At 43.9% G+C, this 17,864-nt stretch overlaps 1 protein-coding gene across 3 annotated transcripts in view; it reads left to right on the top strand.

Annotated features, from left to right (window-relative positions):
- Positions 1-14,476, top strand: part of LOC118394552 (phospholipid phosphatase-related protein type 4) — a 29,555-nt gene extending 15,079 nt beyond the window's left edge. For all 3 annotated transcript variants that reach the window (XM_052463532.1, XM_035787830.2, XM_052463533.1), the window contains exons 5-7: positions 1,331-1,388; positions 2,709-2,882; positions 7,976-14,476. In XM_052463532.1, coding sequence (XP_052319492.1) covers positions 1,331-1,388; positions 2,709-2,882; positions 7,976-9,604 — 1,861 coding nt within the window. In that variant the 3' untranslated portion in view covers positions 9,605-14,476. The remainder of the gene's footprint in view (positions 1-1,330; positions 1,389-2,708; positions 2,883-7,975) is intronic.
- Positions 14,477-17,864: the final 3,388 nt, after the last annotated feature.

The raw sequence follows: 17,864 nt of genomic DNA, 5'->3' as shown, positions 1-17,864 counted from the left end.
CAGTGTAATGTTAATAACAGCGTAATGTTAATAACAGTGTAATGTTAATAACAGTGTAATGTTAATAACAGTGTAATGTTAATAACAGCGTAATGTTAATAACAGTGTAATGTTAATAACAGTGTAATGTTAATAACAGTGTAATGTTAATAACAGCGTAATGTTAATAAAAGTGTAATGTTAATAACAGTGTAATGTTAATAACAGCGTAATGTTAATAAAAGTGTAATGTTAATAACAGTGTAATGTTAATAACAGTGTAATGTTAATAACAGCGTAATGTTAATAACAGCGTACTATTAATAACAGCGTAATGTTAATAACAGTGTAATGTTAATAACAGTGTAATGTTAATAACAGCGTAATGTTAATAACAGCGTACTATTAATAACAGCGTAATGTTAATAACAGTGTAATGTTAATAACAGCGCTAGCTTGCAGAAAAACACCCATAGTAGCCTCTACCTCAGGAGTGACTCAATACCAGTCTCAGAGACATTAGTTTGTTAAAGGCACTTAATGTCTCCACTCTATACCAAGTCACTGGCTTAACCTAATGAATACTGTGTCTGACTCACTGAACAATGTAGCAGTCCTAGCTACGGTCTGCTGGTACCGCAATGAGAAGAGAGCGAGGAAAACTGAAGATGGTGTTTCTACAACCCACTCAGTTCATCCCCCGTGCACTTACGAAACAGGGAATGTTGTGGCAGACCTGCCTGCACCCACACACAGCCCAGGCAGCTGAGCGTTTCACAGCTATCATTTTCAGATCTTACCACGGCTGTCACTTCCTGTTACTCATCAATATGCGGAATGTATACTGTGTGTCTTCTGTTCTGTCCAGCCTCTCATGAAGGGAAGTTGGCCTGTTAACATTTGCCCTAACTACGGCATCGATATTAGAAAGTCCCTCAGTTGTCAGACAAAACTTGCTTTTAAGTCCTTTAAGGGTGCTGTTTTTGTATTGTACAGATGATGTAGGGTTTGGAAAACTCTAGTAGACAAGTGGGTCTGGACCATAGACAAATGGTGGCGACAGCACAGCCCTGAAATCAGATTGGCTGTCATTTTATTATTAAAGTAAATAAAGGGCTATTTGTTGACTTTACTGGAAAGCTAGCTTGGTATAAAACAAAAGCCTGCTATGCGTATGTGCTCAAACTGCTTATAATATGGTCAGTGATTTGAGGGGCAAATAAAACCAACTCACTGCTGTGGCAATGCGATCATGGGTTGTACCCTTTACGGTGGATTTCCTTTCAGAGTCTGTCTCACTATCTCTCAAGCAGAAGATTAAAACGTCTGTCTCCCTCCCCTGTCGTTCTAGGAAGTCCTTTCCCTCGCAGCATGCTACTCTGGCTGCCTTCGCTGCTGTCTATATCTCTGTAAGTAATCCAGCTACAAGCACACACGCACACACACACATACTGTAGGGGTACACACGCATACACACACACAGAAACACACACACACATACTGTAGGGGTACACACACATACACACACACAGAAACACACACACACATACCTCCTCTGTCTACTGCCTCACAGGAATCTGGTATAACTGGTTCTCATCAAGTGCACTGGATGCTGGCTGCTCTATGATGATTTTCACTGTGCTTCCTGCAGTCAAATAACAAAATCACCCTCTAGAGGCCTCATGGGCGTAATTTCATAATTAAATAACATAAAAATAAGAAAACGCAGAAAATCTGGTGTTTATGTCAAACGTTTTGTTATATTTAATTATTCTGTGATGTACACTACATTACCAACAGTATGTGGACACCTGGTTGTCTCATTCCAAAATCATGGGCATTGATATGGAGTTGGTCCCCCTTTTGCTGCTTTAACAGCCTCCACGCTTCTGGGAAGGCTTTCCTCTAAATGTTGGAACATTGCTGCAGGGACTTGCTTCCATTCAGCCACAAGAGCATTAGTGAGGTCGGGCACTGATGTTGGCCGATTAGACCTGGCTCGCAGTCGGCATTCCAATTCATCCCGAAGGTGTTCGATGAGGTTGAGGTCAGGACTCTGTAGAGGCCAGTCAAGTTCTGGCAGGTAGCACTCTCTGGCTGAGCCAATGTTGCTTTGAGACGTTTCCACTTCACAATAACAGCACTTAGAGTTGACAGGGGCAGCTCTAGGAGGGCAGAAATATGAGAAACTGACTTGCTGGAAAGGTGGCATCCTATGACGGTGCCACGTTGAAAGTCACTGAGCTCTTCAGTAAGGCCATTCTACTGCCAATGTTTGTCTATGGAGATTGCATGGCGGTGTGCTCGCTTGTCAGCAATGGGTGTGGCTGAAATAGCCAAATCCACTCCTTTGAAGGGGTGTCTACATACATACATGTTATATGTACTGCAGTGAAAGGTTGTAATGTTCTCCAAAACATGAGTCATCCTTGTAATGATTGAATTGGACTGCAGTCATAATGCAAATCAAGTTTTGAACAAGGGGCTACCTCCGTTTGAAGTTAAAAGTCCTTTGTTTATAGTATATTGATTCCAGGCCTCTCTACAGACAATAACAATTTGTTCACAGTAGAATCCTTAATTAAACTGGATATACAGTATCTATAGATAACTGTGTAGAAGACAGCTGAATTATTAGCTGTATGCAATCCATACTAGGAAGTCTTTAGTTAGTTCGTTGGTGACTTCCTGATATGGATGCCGGAGTGTATTGCTCCTCTCTTCTCCAGATGTACTTCAACGCGACGTTGACAGAATCCTCCAAGCTGCTGAAGCCCCTGTTGGTCTTCTCCTTCATCATGGGTGGCATCATCTGTGGGCTGACCCGCATCATCCAGTTCAAGAACCACGCCATCGACGTCTACTGTGGCTTCCTCATCGGAGGAGGGATCGCCGTCTACCTGGTGAGATGCTTCAGTAGAGCTCTAGTAGAGCTACAGATGCCGTATCTTAATTTGATCATGCTGTTGTTACAGAAATTTACCTGCACAGCAGGAAATGCACATTTGTATTCCATTTGAGGTATAAAAAGGCTAATTTCCCCTTAAAAATGTCAGACTTGGCCTCCCGGGTGGTGCAGTGGTCTAAGGCACTGCATTGCAGTGCTAGCTGTGCCACCAGAGACTCTGGGTTCGAGCCCAGGCTCAGTCGCAGCCGGCCGCGACCGGGAGGCCCATGGGGTGACACGCGGCCTAGCGTTGTCCGGGTTAGGGAGGGTTTGGCCGGTAGGGACATCCTTGTCTCATAGCGCACTAGCGACTCCTGTGGCGGACCGCGCGCAGTGCAAACTGACCAGGTCGCCAGGTGTACGGTGTTTCCTCCTACACATTGGTGCGGCTGGCTTCCGGGTTGGATGCGCGCTGTGTTAAGAAGCAGTGCGGCTTGGTTGGGTTGTGTTTTAGAGGACTCTTGACCTGTTGTAGTGATGAGACAAGACAGTAACTACTAACAATTGGATACCAGGAAATTGGGTAAAGAAAATCCATTTAAAAAAATAAATGTTAGACTTGATTAGCCCTAACAAATATTTTATCAACCCCCCCAAAAAAATGTCCATTAATTATAATTTATTTATAATCTACAGGATTATTTTCCTTTTGTGAGAAACTGGGTCAAATTAAGGTACAGCATCTGCAGTACATCTCAAGTAAATCTAGCATATCTCTATTAGATCACTGATCTTCTCGGTCTTGGTCCATGGACACTACCTGGTGATACTATTGTACTATTGTAGATATAGGCTGCTCTGCCAGTCGCACCGTAGCCCCTATAAAGGGCACTATGTTTTCTGGTCAAAAGAAGTGCACTATATAGGGGAAATGGTGCCATTTTGGACACATCCCTAGGCTCTTCAGTCCTGGTCCTGGAGACCGACAGGAGATGCAGGTTTTTGTTCTAGTCCATGTTGTAACATACCTCGCTGATTCATCTAGTCAATGAAATAACAGGTCAAATTGATTAATTGAATTGGGTGTGTTAGTACTGGGATAGAACAAAAGCCTGCATACCCGATAGGTTACTAGGACCAGGATTGGAGAGCACTAATCTAAAGATGAATCTTATTGAAACCATTCAAACGAAGGAGCTGATCGTGGACTTCGGAAGACAGCAGAGGGAGAACACCCCTATATACATCCACGGGGCCACAGTGCAGTAGGTGAAAAGCTTCAAGTTACTCTGTGTACACTTCACTGACAATCTGAAATGGTCCACCCACAAAGACAGTGTGGTGAAGAAGGTACAACAGCGGCTCTTCAACCTCAGGAGGCTGAAGAAATTCGGCTTGGCCCCTAAAACCCTCACAAACTTCTACTGATGCACCATTGAGAACATCCTGTCGGGCTGAATCACTGCCTGGTACGGCAGCTGCACAGCCTGCAAGTGCTGGGCTCTCCAGAGGGTAGTACGGTTTTCCCAACGCATCACCGGGGGCACACTACCTACCCTCCAGGACATCTACAGCACCCGATGTCACAGGAAGGTCAAAAAGATCATCAAGGACATTAACCACCCGAGTCACTGCCTGTTCACCCAGTCATCATCCAGAAGGCAAGGTCAATACAGGTGCATCAATGTTGGGACCGAGAGACTGAAAAACAGCTTATATCTCAAGGCCATCAGATTGTTAAATAGACATCAGAATGCGTCTCCTTCCTGAATGGTATGACGGCTGCGTGGTCCCATGGTGTTTATACTTGCATACTATTGTTTGTACTGAGGAATATAGTACCTCCAGGTGTTGGGAAATTGCTCCCAAGGATGAACCAGACTTGTGGAGGTCTACAATATTTTTTCTGAGGTCTTGGCTGATTTCTTTAGATTTTCCCATGATGTCAATCAAAGAGGCACTGACTTTGAATGTAGGTGTCATGGTTGTTAGAAGAGACGGACCAAGGCGCAGCGTGATTTGAGTTCCACATATTTTATTTGCAGTGAAACTTAACAAAACAATAAACAAACAACAAAACGTGACTTACTTGTTACTTGCAACAAGCACAAGCACAAACAGTATCCCACAAATGCAGGTAGGTACAGGGAGACCTTAAGTATGATCCCCAATTATAGACAACGATAATCAGCTGCCTCTAATTGGGAACCATACTAAAACCCAAACATAGAAATAATTGACACCCCCTAGTCACGCCCTGACCTACAACACCATAGAGAACCAAGGGCTCTCTATGGTCAGGGCGTGACAGTAGGCCTTGAAATACATCCACAGGTACACCTCCAATTGACTCAAATACTGTCAATTAGCCTTTCAGAAGATTATAAAGCCATGATATAATTTTCTGGAATTGTCTAAGTTTTTTAAAGGCACAGTCATCTTAGTGTATGTAAACTTCTGACCCACTGGAATTGTGATACAGTAGATAAGTTAAATAATCTGTCTGTAAACAATTGTTGGAAAAATGACTTGTGTCATGCACAAAGTAGATGTCCTATCCGACTTGCAAAAACGATAGTTTGTTAACAAGGAGGTTGTGGAGTGGTTGAAAAAATAGTTTTAATGACTCCAACCTAAGTGTATGTAAAATTCCGACTCCAACTGTATATACTGTATTTATACTCCGGACTCCGACATTGCTTGTCCTGATATTATATATTTCTTAATTCCATTTGTGTTTATTGTTGTGAATTGTTAGGTATTACTGCAATGTCGGACCAACGAACACAAGCATTTTGCTACACCTGCAATTACATCTGCTAAATTACATTTGATTTTATTTGATTATTCTCTGATATAAGGTGATATAAAATGGTCTGTCTGTATATTGATGGATGTAATGAATGTTTCGCTATCTTGTTTGAGTCCTGTTGCACTTTTGTATAGGGTGTTAGAGATATTCAATCATCTGTATGAATGAGAACAGGATGCTCTAGTTTTGAGCAATATGTTTCATGCTATTATAAACTCAGTAAAAGTCAACTGCGTTTATTTTCAGCAAACTTAACATGTGTAAAATTTGTATGAACATAACAATATTCAACAACTGAGACAAACTGAACAAATAATGTGTCCCTGAACAAAGAGGGGTTCAAAATCAAAAGTAACAGTCAGTATCTGGTGTGGCCACCAGCTGCATTAAGTACTGCAGTGGATCTCCTCCTCATGGACTGCACCAGATTGGCCAGTTTTTGCTGTGTGATGTTACCCCACACTTCCACCAAGGCACCTGCAAGTTCCTGGACATTTCTGGGGGGAATGGCCCTAGCCCTCACCCTCCGATCCAACAGGTCCCAGACGTACTCAATGGGATTGAGATCTGGGCTCTCTCAGTGGCAGAACACTGACATTCCTGTCTTGCAGGAAATCACGTACAGAACGAGCAGTATGGCTGGTGGCATTGTCATGCTGGATGGTCATGTCAGGATGAGCCTGCAGGAAGGGTACCACATGAGGGAGGAGGATGTCTTCCCTGTAACGCACAGCGTTGAGATTGCCGGCAATGACAACAAGCTCCATCCGATGATGCTGTGACACTCCACCCCAGACCATGATGGACCCTCCACCTCCAAATCGATCCCGCTCGGTGACAATAAACGCAAATCCGACCATCACCCCTGGTGAGACAAACCGCAACTCTTCAGTGAGGTTTGCCAGTCCAGCGATGGTGGGTTTGTGCCCATAGGCAACTATGTTGCCGGGGATGTCTGGTGAGGACCTGCCTTACAACAGGCCTACAAGCCCTCAGTCCAGCCTCTGTCAGCCTAATGCGGACAGTGTGAGCAGTGATGAAGGGATTGTGCGTTCCTGGTGTAATTCGGGCAGTTGTTGTTGCCCTCCTGTACCTGTCCCGCAGGTGTGATATTTGGATGTACCGATCCTGGGCAGGTGTTGTTACACGTGGTCTGCCACTGCGAGGACAATCAGTTGTCCGCCCTGTCTGCCTGTAGCGCTGTCTTAGGCGTCTCACAGTACACACATTGTAATTTATTGCCCTGGCCACATCTGCAGTCCTCATGCCTCGCAGCATGTCTAAGGCACGTTCAGGCAGGTGAGAAGGGACCCTGGGCATCTTTCTTTCTGTGTTTTTCGGAGTCAGTAGAAAGGCCTCTTTAGTGTCCTAAGTTTTCATAACTGTGCCCTTAATTGCCTACCGCCTGTAAGCTGTTAGTGTCTTAACGACCGTTCCACAGGTGCATGTTCATTAATTGTTTATGGTTCATTGAACAAGCACGGGAAACCCTTTATAACAAACCCTTTATAATGAAGATCTGTGAATATTGTCAATATTGTAGGCTATATGGTAAGTAGGAAATACGGTAATGGGAATGTGAGAAAATGAAATGTGCATTGAATTAGCTTAATGTGCAGATACATAACATGATTACGATTGGGAAAGATACTGTCCATTTCAGCAATGTGCTGTAAAATCCACTTCCATCTTTGACTGTACTGAATCATAGCAAGTTATAAATATCACATATGCACATCCCACACACACACACCGCCTACACAAACCCATGCAATATCCTCACATTTAATATTCTTCAATCAGAGGTGCTTGAGGCTATGATCGTGCTACTGGTAATTTACCCCAACAGTAATGCAGTTTAGTTTGGACTGCTGCATTCTATCTGACTCAATGACCAAGACAAATCCACTGTCACAATCTTGCAGTCCTCCTGTTGAACAAATGTCTCTTGGCTCTTGGTTAGGCTATTTATGTCTTATTGTGTCAGATACTGTATATTCACTGTGCTTCAATAGTGCTTGAAAAAACGTCATGGAATCCTGGAATTTTATACTAATGTCTGTCTTGAGACGCCTAAGACCATTTTGTTATAGGTAGATATAGACATTGTAGGAATGGAAAGGAAGGTAGAGGTAGTTCAGGATAGGTCATTCAACCTATAATGAATGCTGTCTTCCCAAAAGATACTACTTATTTTAGACAGTTGTAGGTAGATAGATACAGTAGGTAGAGGTAGATTTAGGTTATAGATAAGTTGAACCAATAATGAATGCTGTCATGGTCTCTCCTCTTCTCAGGGTCTGTATGCAGTGGGTAACTTCCAGCCCAGTGAGGACACATCCAGACAGCAACCCCAGCCTCCCCCGCTCCGAGAGCCCCCCAGGAGCAACACTGTGCCCAATGTCAGCCAGAATGCAGGTCGCCACCTGCAGCCCAACAGCCTCAACAGCATGAACAGCCTAAATAGCGTGAGCACCGCGGATGGCCTCACCGCGGCCCACCCCGAGACCATCCTGACCCGGGTGCCCTCCTGCCGCGAGTCCAGCTCCCTGAATAATCTGAAGAGGGCCAGCGCCGATTTGGAGTGCATCACCCCGCCGAGTCCCATGGGTAAACAGGACTGTCTGGTGACCTTTAACAGTAGCACGTTACCCAGGTCACATGGTGGCTCACTACCTGAGGAGCACCGCGTCCCTCGCCGCCACGCCAGCATCCACTCCTCCATGGATTCCACGCGCTCCAAGCAGCTGCTGTCTCAGTGGAAGAGCAAGAACGAGAACCGGAAGCTCTCTCTTCAGGTGATGGACAGCGGGGTGGTTGTGGGACGCCACCATTCAACATCCTCCTCCTCCTCGCCTCAGAGGACCATGGAGCTGAGGTGCAGCTCTGAGCCATCCGCCATGGGCCTGGAGGCAGAGCTCCGTGCTCAGGGACACATCCCCGCCCAGTATATGAAGCTGGCAGCCAGCACCGTGCCACTGTCCAACCACCTCCCCCACAATGGGGGCAGCAGCGGCCTGGCAGGGGGGGCCCGCGTGTCCATCCAGTCCCGGCCAGGCTCCTCCCAGCTCGTCCACATCCCAGAGGAGACGCAGGAGCACGTCAACAGCGGCACCTCCAGTAGGGAGGACGAGGATGATGACGACAGGGAGGATAACTATGGCGGCGGTGGGATTCCTGGTGGGGGAGGCTCGGTTCGCTCCAAGTGGCTGAAGGAGGGCGCCCCCTGCAGGACTAACAGTCTAACTAACCAGCCACGCATCATGCAGGTCATCACCATGTCCAAGCAGCAGGGTCTGCTCCAGCACGGCAGCCCCAAGAGCTCCGAGGACGGCAGCGTGGTCAGCTGCACAGGCTCCATCCAGTACAAGGCCCTGATGGACCAGGAGGCCGGCCAGGGGATCGTGAGGGTGGAGGCCCATCCAGAGAACAAGCCTGTGATCAAGCCTCCGGACGGCAGTGGCTCCTGGAGGTGGAAGCCCCAGGAGCAGCGTGGCAGCATCCGCCAGGCCTTCGAGCTCAACGACCTCAACCGCGACACGGAGAGCTGCGACTCGCTCAAGGACGGCTACGGCTCCTTCGATGGCAGGAGGAGCCAGACAGGCACCGACACCGGCAGCGAGCATGGCGGTGGCAGCGGGGGAGGTGGTCACCCACACGTGCACCACCCTCACTACCACCACCACCACCACCCCCACCAAGGCATCACCACCATCCGTGTGACCCCTGTGGAGGGACTAGGAGGAGGAAGCGAAGCCGCCTCCGAGACCCTCTCCATCGCCTCCAGCAGGGAGTCCACCCTGCGGAGAAAAGGCAACATCATCCTGCTCCCGGATAGAGGTCAGAGTCCAGACAACTCCAGAAACTATTTCAAAGGGACCTCCCCCACACCGCCCCCCACACTGGGACTGGCCTATAGAGAGTGAACAGCTGCCCCAGTCATCCCTTACCCTTACCATTCCCCCTTACCGCCCATGTGGTGGCCTATCTGTCCCCCCATGAGTGGCCTTCTACACTGGGTCTAGTCTGGAACCCACAATAGGACCATTGAACACATTCAGCTAGGACTGTATATTATCAAACCCATCATGGATTCAGTGGTGTTAACTGGGCTGGCTTACCTTTTCCAGTGCTATTCTGAAGGTCATAATTCATTAGCTAGCTCAGTGTGTCCAGTACAGGAAGGCCACTACAGTGTTTTTCCATTCTGCAAAAATCTGTTTTTTTTGTTGTTGTTTTCAGCAGTTTATTGTTAGACTTGGTTTGATAGGACCTGATTAAATGTATTGGTGTGTGTTCTTTGAGAAATGCAGTGAAAATATATATATTTTAAACATGAAATAATGAAGTAAGCTTTACGTGACAGAGTTTTGAGTGCAGACCCATTACACCTCTTTGTTTGGCTGACCTTGCTGTTTTTACGCCCCAGCCAAGCACCATGGTTCTTTTTTGATTTGAAAATGAAACACTATCACACACAATGGTCCTTTAAGAATGCAGGAGATGCTGGAATAATCGCCACAAAGTAATTTTGCGCACACCTTTCAAACCTTATTTCATTACATAAACTTCCATTTGACAAGCACAAGTACTAACTCTTTTAATACAATGGCTATAGTGGTTTAAACTTCGAATTTGATACTATTTGTTATCAACAAGAGGCTTTGATGGCAATGAACCATGCAGGTTATGTATTAAGTTGATGGACATGATGTTTTGTAGGCCTTTTCCATTGATGTACTGTGCGCTTTCTCAGCAACATATAAATGTCCTTGTGTAATGTGACCGTGATTGGGTGTTGCACTGCATAGCAACGCTGGAGGGGCTTTTCATAAGACGACAATTGTGAAAATACATTTTTATATTTTTTGCTATGTACATATTTATAGTTCTCCCGATTGATCTGCAACAATATTCAGATGTTTTCATTGGCTTATTACTAATTATTGATAGTCTATTTTAACAAATATGGGTTTATTCAATGTTGTTTGTTTTTAGAACTTTTGCGGGATATGAATTGGTTTGGCAGGTGATTTATAACAGAGCAATGTTTTAAGAAATCACCAAATATTATCCATGGGTTGCAAAATTCCGTTAACTTTCCCCGAATTCCCGGGTTGTCCAGAAATCCTGGTTGAATTCCCTCACAACTCCAGGGTTCTTCCAACTGGGATTTCTGTAAACCCTGGGAATTTGGGGGAAATTAACATAATTTTGCAACCCTAATTATCGCTGTGAACACACCAGTCTTTCCCTGTGCTTTAGCCACACATTGTATCCCTTGAACAGTATAACATGCTTTTCTTAGCTTACAAGGGCAGCAAATGAAGTATGTTAATAGACAACCAGGGGCAGTGGATACAGTACCTTAATCAAATTAGTTTTGCTTAAAGACTGGAAATTCAAGAGGGACTTTACACTTTGCATCCTGTATTGCCTTTGACGAAGTATACTAACAAGTATTCGCTGTTTTTTGATACAGTGACCTTTTTCCTATTAGCAACCTGTATGGTAGTTTAAGAAAATGTTAGTTTTTTCTGCAAAATGTTTAACAGCTGTACAAGTTGTTAATGCTACTTACTGTGCACTCAAATATTTTTTAAGTAAATGTATCTATTGATGAGTGACATAAAAGGGAAACCACTTTCGGTAGAGGCTGGTCTTCCTGGTACATTGATATGCGCACAATAATTGATTTAATTGTCCAGTTTGATTTTCCTGATTGAACAATGTGGCAGCAGAGCCTGTGCTGGGAACTTTGGTTATGCTGTTAGATTAAAATCAATCATACATTAGTGTTCCTTGGGCGATAATGAACCGTGCATGATTCAGGACTGAGGAGAGGTTGTATAATGGCAATAGCATCCCTCTCCCTCCCACAAGAGAACAGTAAACAAGTGAGTCATACTCAGTATCCAAACTAAGTAAGTGCAACAATAACATTACAAACACTACCATTGGTTAGTGGCACTGTAATTCTAACATTACTCTATGTGTGTTATATGCTGCCATTGAACAATATAATTGTTCAATGAAAACCTTTCAATGATTTTTATCCAGTTTGTTGTGCAAAGGTAGGGCCAATCAACAATACATGAACGGAAGTGTGGCTTTTACAGTACATATAGTATACTATGCTGCAGAGGAAGCTGGTGGGAGGAGCTATAGGAGGATGTGCTCATTGTAATGAGTGGAATGGAATAAATGGAATGGTATCAAACACATCAAACATACAGAAGCATATGGAAACCATTTTTTTTCATTCCAGCCATTACAATGAGCCCATCCTCATATAGCTCCTCCCACCAGCCTCTGATATGCTGATACCTTTAGAAAACTGCCAAGAGCTTACTGTTCATATACATCAGGGGTTTCAAAGACATTTCACCCGGGTCCACATTCTGTCTTTAATGAGGCCTGCGGGCCGTCAGTTTGAGATCCCTGATATACAGTGCTATCTGCATAGAACACTAGCTTTACTCATGACACCTGAGATAGCTACAATAGTGTTTACACTCGTTTTTACAGTGGTCATAATATGCCAGTTGCATTTGGATTACCAATATAATTCATGTATTGAGCTTGTTTGTGTTTGTACCAGAGGTTGGAACTGAAATTATTTTCCAATCGTTTCGTTCTGAACAGTACCAACCATTATTATTTTTTTGTTCCTTTACACTGTTCCGACCAGCTAAATAAAGTTCTGAAACGGTTCGAACCCCAAAAATGGTTAATATCGTTCATTTCTGTTCCTTTTTAAACCTCTGAAATTAAAGTTAAATATATATATATATTTAAATGACTTCATCAATCAGTGGATAGAGCAGCTTGCTATGGAGCTATAGGTGTTTACATTGGACAGACAACTGTAGGGTGCGAGATGTGACAGAAATTTTGCGGGTGGGGAGAGAACAAGAGAGGGTGGAGGTGGCTTGGCTTGAAACACTGAGCATCTTGTTAAGACATGCATGATCTGAATTAGGCCTACAGAATTGTACCTACGTAGGAGGGGCTTCTATGGAGGAACATTGAATGTCTTTGAACCTCCGAGAGTTGGTTTAACGTTGGACCAATGTGAAAGGTAATTACTATAGTATCCTTAACTAGCATTGAAATAGTGAATCCATTCTTCTCCAATTAAAAATGTTTCTCCCTAATTTATGAATCACGCTAGTAATGTAAGTAGGCTGCAGTAGCCTATGCTTCAGATGGGAGGGGCAGGTAGCCTACACACGTACACACACAGGCAAAGATTTTCAGCTGGGTCTCCCGAGTGGCATGGTGGTCTAAGGCACTGCTGTGCTTGCTGTGCCACTAGAGATTCTGAGTTTGAGTCCAGGCTCTGTTGCAGCCAGCCGTGACCGGGAGACCCATGGGGCGGCGCACAATTGGCCCAGCGTCGTCCAGGTTAGGGGAGGGTTTGGCCGGGATATCCTTGTCCCATCACGCACTAGCAACTCCTGTGGCGGGCCAGGCGCAGTGCACGCTAACACAGTCACCAGGTGTAGGGTGTTTCCTCCGACACATTGGTGCGGCTGGCTTCCGGGTTAAGTGGGCATTGTGTCAAGAAGCAGTGCGGCTTGGTTGTGTTTCGGAGGACGCACGGCTCTCGACCTTCGCCTCTCTCGAGTCCGTACAAGAGTTGCAGCGATGAGACAAGACTGTAACTACTAATTGGATACCACAAAGTTAAAAAATAAAAATATATATTTTTTAAGACTTTCAGCTGGCAGTCAGGCAGACACTGGAATATGTTTCTGAGTGACAGAGTGAGGGCTTTGTATAGGCACTTTGTATCATTTTTTGAGGGACAGAAAAAAACATGCCTGGAGCATAAAATAATGTTATTAAATGGTTCCCATCCTTTTAAAATAAGAGTTATGTTCCGGAACAGTATAAATCACTTTCATTCCTGGTTCTGATTCTGTTCCTTGAAAAATGTTGTTTATTTCCAGTTTTTGGTTCTGTTCCCTGAGCTGGTTCCAACTCCTGGTTTGTACACAATAATACAAAAGTAAGACTGGATGTATAGATTTTAGATATTGTTGAACATTTCTATCAATAATCAAGTTTTTTTTTTGTTTTTCATTGAAACTGAATTGATATTATATAACTATTACACATATTTTTTACTTCTCAAAGGGTATATTAGCAGCGACAACTGAAGGGAAAAAGTTGTATATTTTCCTGTATACTTGTACCTTCCATGATGGCTTTAAACTGTGGTCATATCTGCATGGTAATTTGATATGTACTGTATCTAAATGCTTATTTTCTGTATATGACACCTTTTGAAAGTTATGGCTGGTACCTTGATTTATACCTGTACCTATATACCTATTCATCAATCAATCAACCAATTGATTAACTCTTCATTCTTTCTATCACTGTAAATACAATCTTTGTAACTTTGCCATGCAGACAATGCTGTTACAGTGTAGAGTAGGTAGGACAACATATCTACAGAAAGAAATCAGGTTTGGCAGAAGAAGATGTTTGACGTTTAGGCAGAGGATGTATTTGTGACGAGTTGAGAGCATAGAAATAGAATTTATAGAAATATAATCTAGTCATTATATTTCCATGGTTGCTCGGTCAGTTGGCTTTATTATACATCTGTAAGATTGGCCTGTGTGCATTCAGAATAGACGTGGTGATTGGTGGATAGCGTGGTTGCTAACGAAACAGACGTCTCAGTCAGAAGTCACTCTGTATTTCACCATTCTATGAGGTCGACTATGTCTAAATATTGAAATAAATGTTTGATATCAAACTAGAGAAAGGTTTGTTGATGGTGATGTATTTGTCTGTCTCACTCTGTGTCACAGAGATGCATAGTGATATAATGTACTTTTGTCTCACAGGTATACATTGTGGTGTAATGGTATATCTCTGCATCACAGTAACATTTTGTGATGTACATTTTCTGTGTCACAGAATCAAATTCTTTGTGATGTGATTTCTCTGTAACAGCAGGACCGAATTATGACATCACTGTGTCATGGTACATAGTGATATGATTTCTCTGTGTCACAGAGCCAATCATAATGTAATGTATCTCTGTCACACAGGCATTTCAAACTTTCAGGTCCCTGTGACACAGAAGCACAAACAGTATGTTGACATGTAAGGCCTTTTCACACTGCATTGTTCTTAGCCCCCAGGCTATCTTAGCCCCAGGCTATCTTAGCCCCAGGCTAAGACTGGTCCTGGGCTAGCTTATCCTGTGTTCACACAAGCATTTGTTAAGCTGGCGCTAAGCATTAGCCCTAGGCTAAGGATTCACACTTGTATTCCAAAGCCCTGGGCTAACGGACAAACACAATATGCAACCAACAATCTATCTCTCCCATGCGACCAATGTTATAAGTAAGGCATTTATTAACAAATGATGTCCTCTTGCTTCTAGCCTAGCATTGTATTTCCAACAGTGATGGTTTGTAAACCTTGCTGTCTGCCTTTCTGACCTAGGAAACAATTTCTCACTTTTGAAATGCGCTCTTGCCCATCTACGGAGAATGCTGTGCACGGACGAGACAAACTTTTCTGATCCAGACAAAATCATGCAACAATATTATTATCATGGATAGCTATATCTAATTAAATGGTAATAGAAAAGCAATGAAAATGGACACTTATTTTGCTGCCCTTCCAACTGTAGAGTTTGTGGCTTCAGTTGACTGGTGTATTTGCACAGATGAAAGTATTGTGCTTTTTTTGTCCGGTTTTTGTCCTTAGATGGAAAGATTAAATAGTATAGCTACATTTACTTATCAAAATGGCTGCAGAACGCATCACAATCATATTCAAATTAAGTGAAAGTGGAGCTTTTGTGATTGGACAGTGAAAGTTATATGCGTTGTTCTTGACCCCGTTTCACACGGCTTCATCCATAACCAATGGTGATCCTCTTCACTGCCATGACTTTTTCAAGCCTCTGCATTTCCATGACCCCACAGGCAATATTGACTGTTCACCCCTTAACATCCTATTTTCAACTCTTTATAATGACAAATTAATAGCATTGCTGTATATATGAAACACATGCGTGTGCGGACATGTGATGGTGGAAATGGGCCTTGTTATCACGGCACAGAGAGAGAGAAAGAGAGAGGGAGTAATAATCATCAGGTCTTAAGTAGGCCAAGGAGTTGACCTAAATTGAAAGAGAGATATCCTGCTCGTCTCCAGCTTAAACAGCATCCCTGAAGACCAAATGGAATGCGCTGAGGGAGAGAGGAAAGAGAAAGAGAAGGAGAGAGAGAGAGAGAGAGAGAGAGAGAGAGAGAGAGAGAGAGAGAGAGAGAGAGAGAGAGAGAGAGAGAGAGAGAGAGTGTAACGGTTGTCGTCTTCCTCTTCTGAGGAGGAGTAGGAAATATCGGACCAATATGCAGCGTGGTAAGTGTTCGTCATATTTATTTAATGAACACAGGAAACAAACGAACACGCAAATAAAGAAAAACTGAAACAGTCCTGAATGGTGAAAAACACTAAAATGGAAAATAAACACCCACCACCAAAATGGGGAAAACAGGCTACCTAAGTATGGTCCTCAATCAGAGACAACGAACGACACCTGCCTCTGATTGAGAACCATACTAAGCCAAACACATAGAAATATAACAACCTAGAAAAAATAACATAGACTACCCACCCCAACTCATGCCCTGATCAACCTAACACAAAGACATAAAAAAGGAACTAAGGTCAGAACGTGACAGGGAGAGGGAGAGAGAGAGAGAGAGAGAGAGAGAGAGAGAGAGAGAGAGGGAGGAGAGAGAGAGAGAGAGAGAGAGAGAGAGAGAGAGAGAGAGAGAGAGAGAGAGAGAGAGAGAGAGAGAGAGAGAGGGAGAGAGATAGAGAGAGAGAGAGAGAGAGAGAGAGAGAGAGAGAGAGAGAGAGAGAGAGAGAGAGATAGAGAGAGAGAGAGAGAGAGAGAGAGAGAGAGAGAGAGGGAGAGAGAGAGAGAGACAGAGAGAGAGAGAGAGAGAGAGAGAGAGAGAGAGAGAGAGAGAGAGAGAGAGAGAGAGAGAGAGAGAGAGAGAGAGAGAGAGGGAGAGAGAGAGAGAGAGCCTGGTGATAGACAACTATGGGAAAAAGAGAGACAGCGTGAAACAGATGCGCATGCATTTGAGAAGCTTTAGGTGGGAACTAAGGAGTCCAAGAGTTGACACTGAGTTAGAGACTGGCCACTACAACTTCAAAAGAGATGCAGAAATCAAAAGAGCTAGAGACTGGCCACAACAGCTTTAGAAGAGAAGCATAAATCAATGGCCACCTCTCAAGACAGGTAGTGGGCTCTGAAACGGCGCTTGGGGACAAGGAGTGGGTTCTGTGGTGGAACAATAAAATAAAATGACTTCACCTTTTATTTAACCAGGTAGGCTAGTTGAGAACAAGTTCTCATTTACAACTGCGACCTGGCCAAGATAAAGCAAAGCAGTGTGACACAGACAACAACACAGAGTTACACATGGAGTAAACAATAAACAAGTCAATGACACAGTAGCAAAAAAAGAAAGTCTATATACAGTGTGTGCAAAAGGCATGAGGAGGTAGGCAATAAATAGGCCATAGTAGCAAATAATGACAATTTAGCAGATTAACACTGAAGTGATAAATGAGCAGATGATGATGTGCAAGTAGAGATACTGGTGTGCAAAAGAGCAGAAAAGTAAATAAAAACAGTATGGGGATGAGGTAGGTAGATTGGGTGGGCTATTTACAGATGGACTATGTACAGCTGCAGCGATCGGTTAGCTGCTCAGATAGCTGATATTTAAAGTTGGTGAGGGAAATATAAGCCTCCAGCTTCAGCGATTTTTGCAATTAGTTCCAGTCACTGGCAGCAGAGAACTGGAAGGAAAGGTGGCCAAATTAGGTGTTGGCTTTGGGGATGATCAGTGAGATATACCTTATGGAACGTGTGCTACGGGTGGGTGTTGTTATCGTGACCAGTGAACTGAGATAAGGCGGAGCATTACCTAGCATAGACTTATAGATGACCTGGAGCCAGTGGGTCTGGTGACGAATATGTAGCGAGGGCCAGCCGACTAGAGCATACAGGTCGCAGTGGTGTGTGGTATCAGGTGATTTGGTAACAAAATGGATGGCACTGTGATAGACTGCATCCAGTTTGCTGAGTAGATTATTGGAAGCTATTTTGTAGATGACATTGCCGAAGTC

This window comes from Oncorhynchus keta, chromosome 15 (assembly GCF_023373465.1).
Source record: "Oncorhynchus keta strain PuntledgeMale-10-30-2019 chromosome 15, Oket_V2, whole genome shotgun sequence".
Classification (NCBI taxonomy): domain Eukaryota; kingdom Metazoa; phylum Chordata; class Actinopteri; order Salmoniformes; family Salmonidae; genus Oncorhynchus; species Oncorhynchus keta.
The sequence above is the reverse complement of the archived record's forward strand: the minus strand, read 5'-3'. Positions and strand labels throughout refer to the sequence as shown.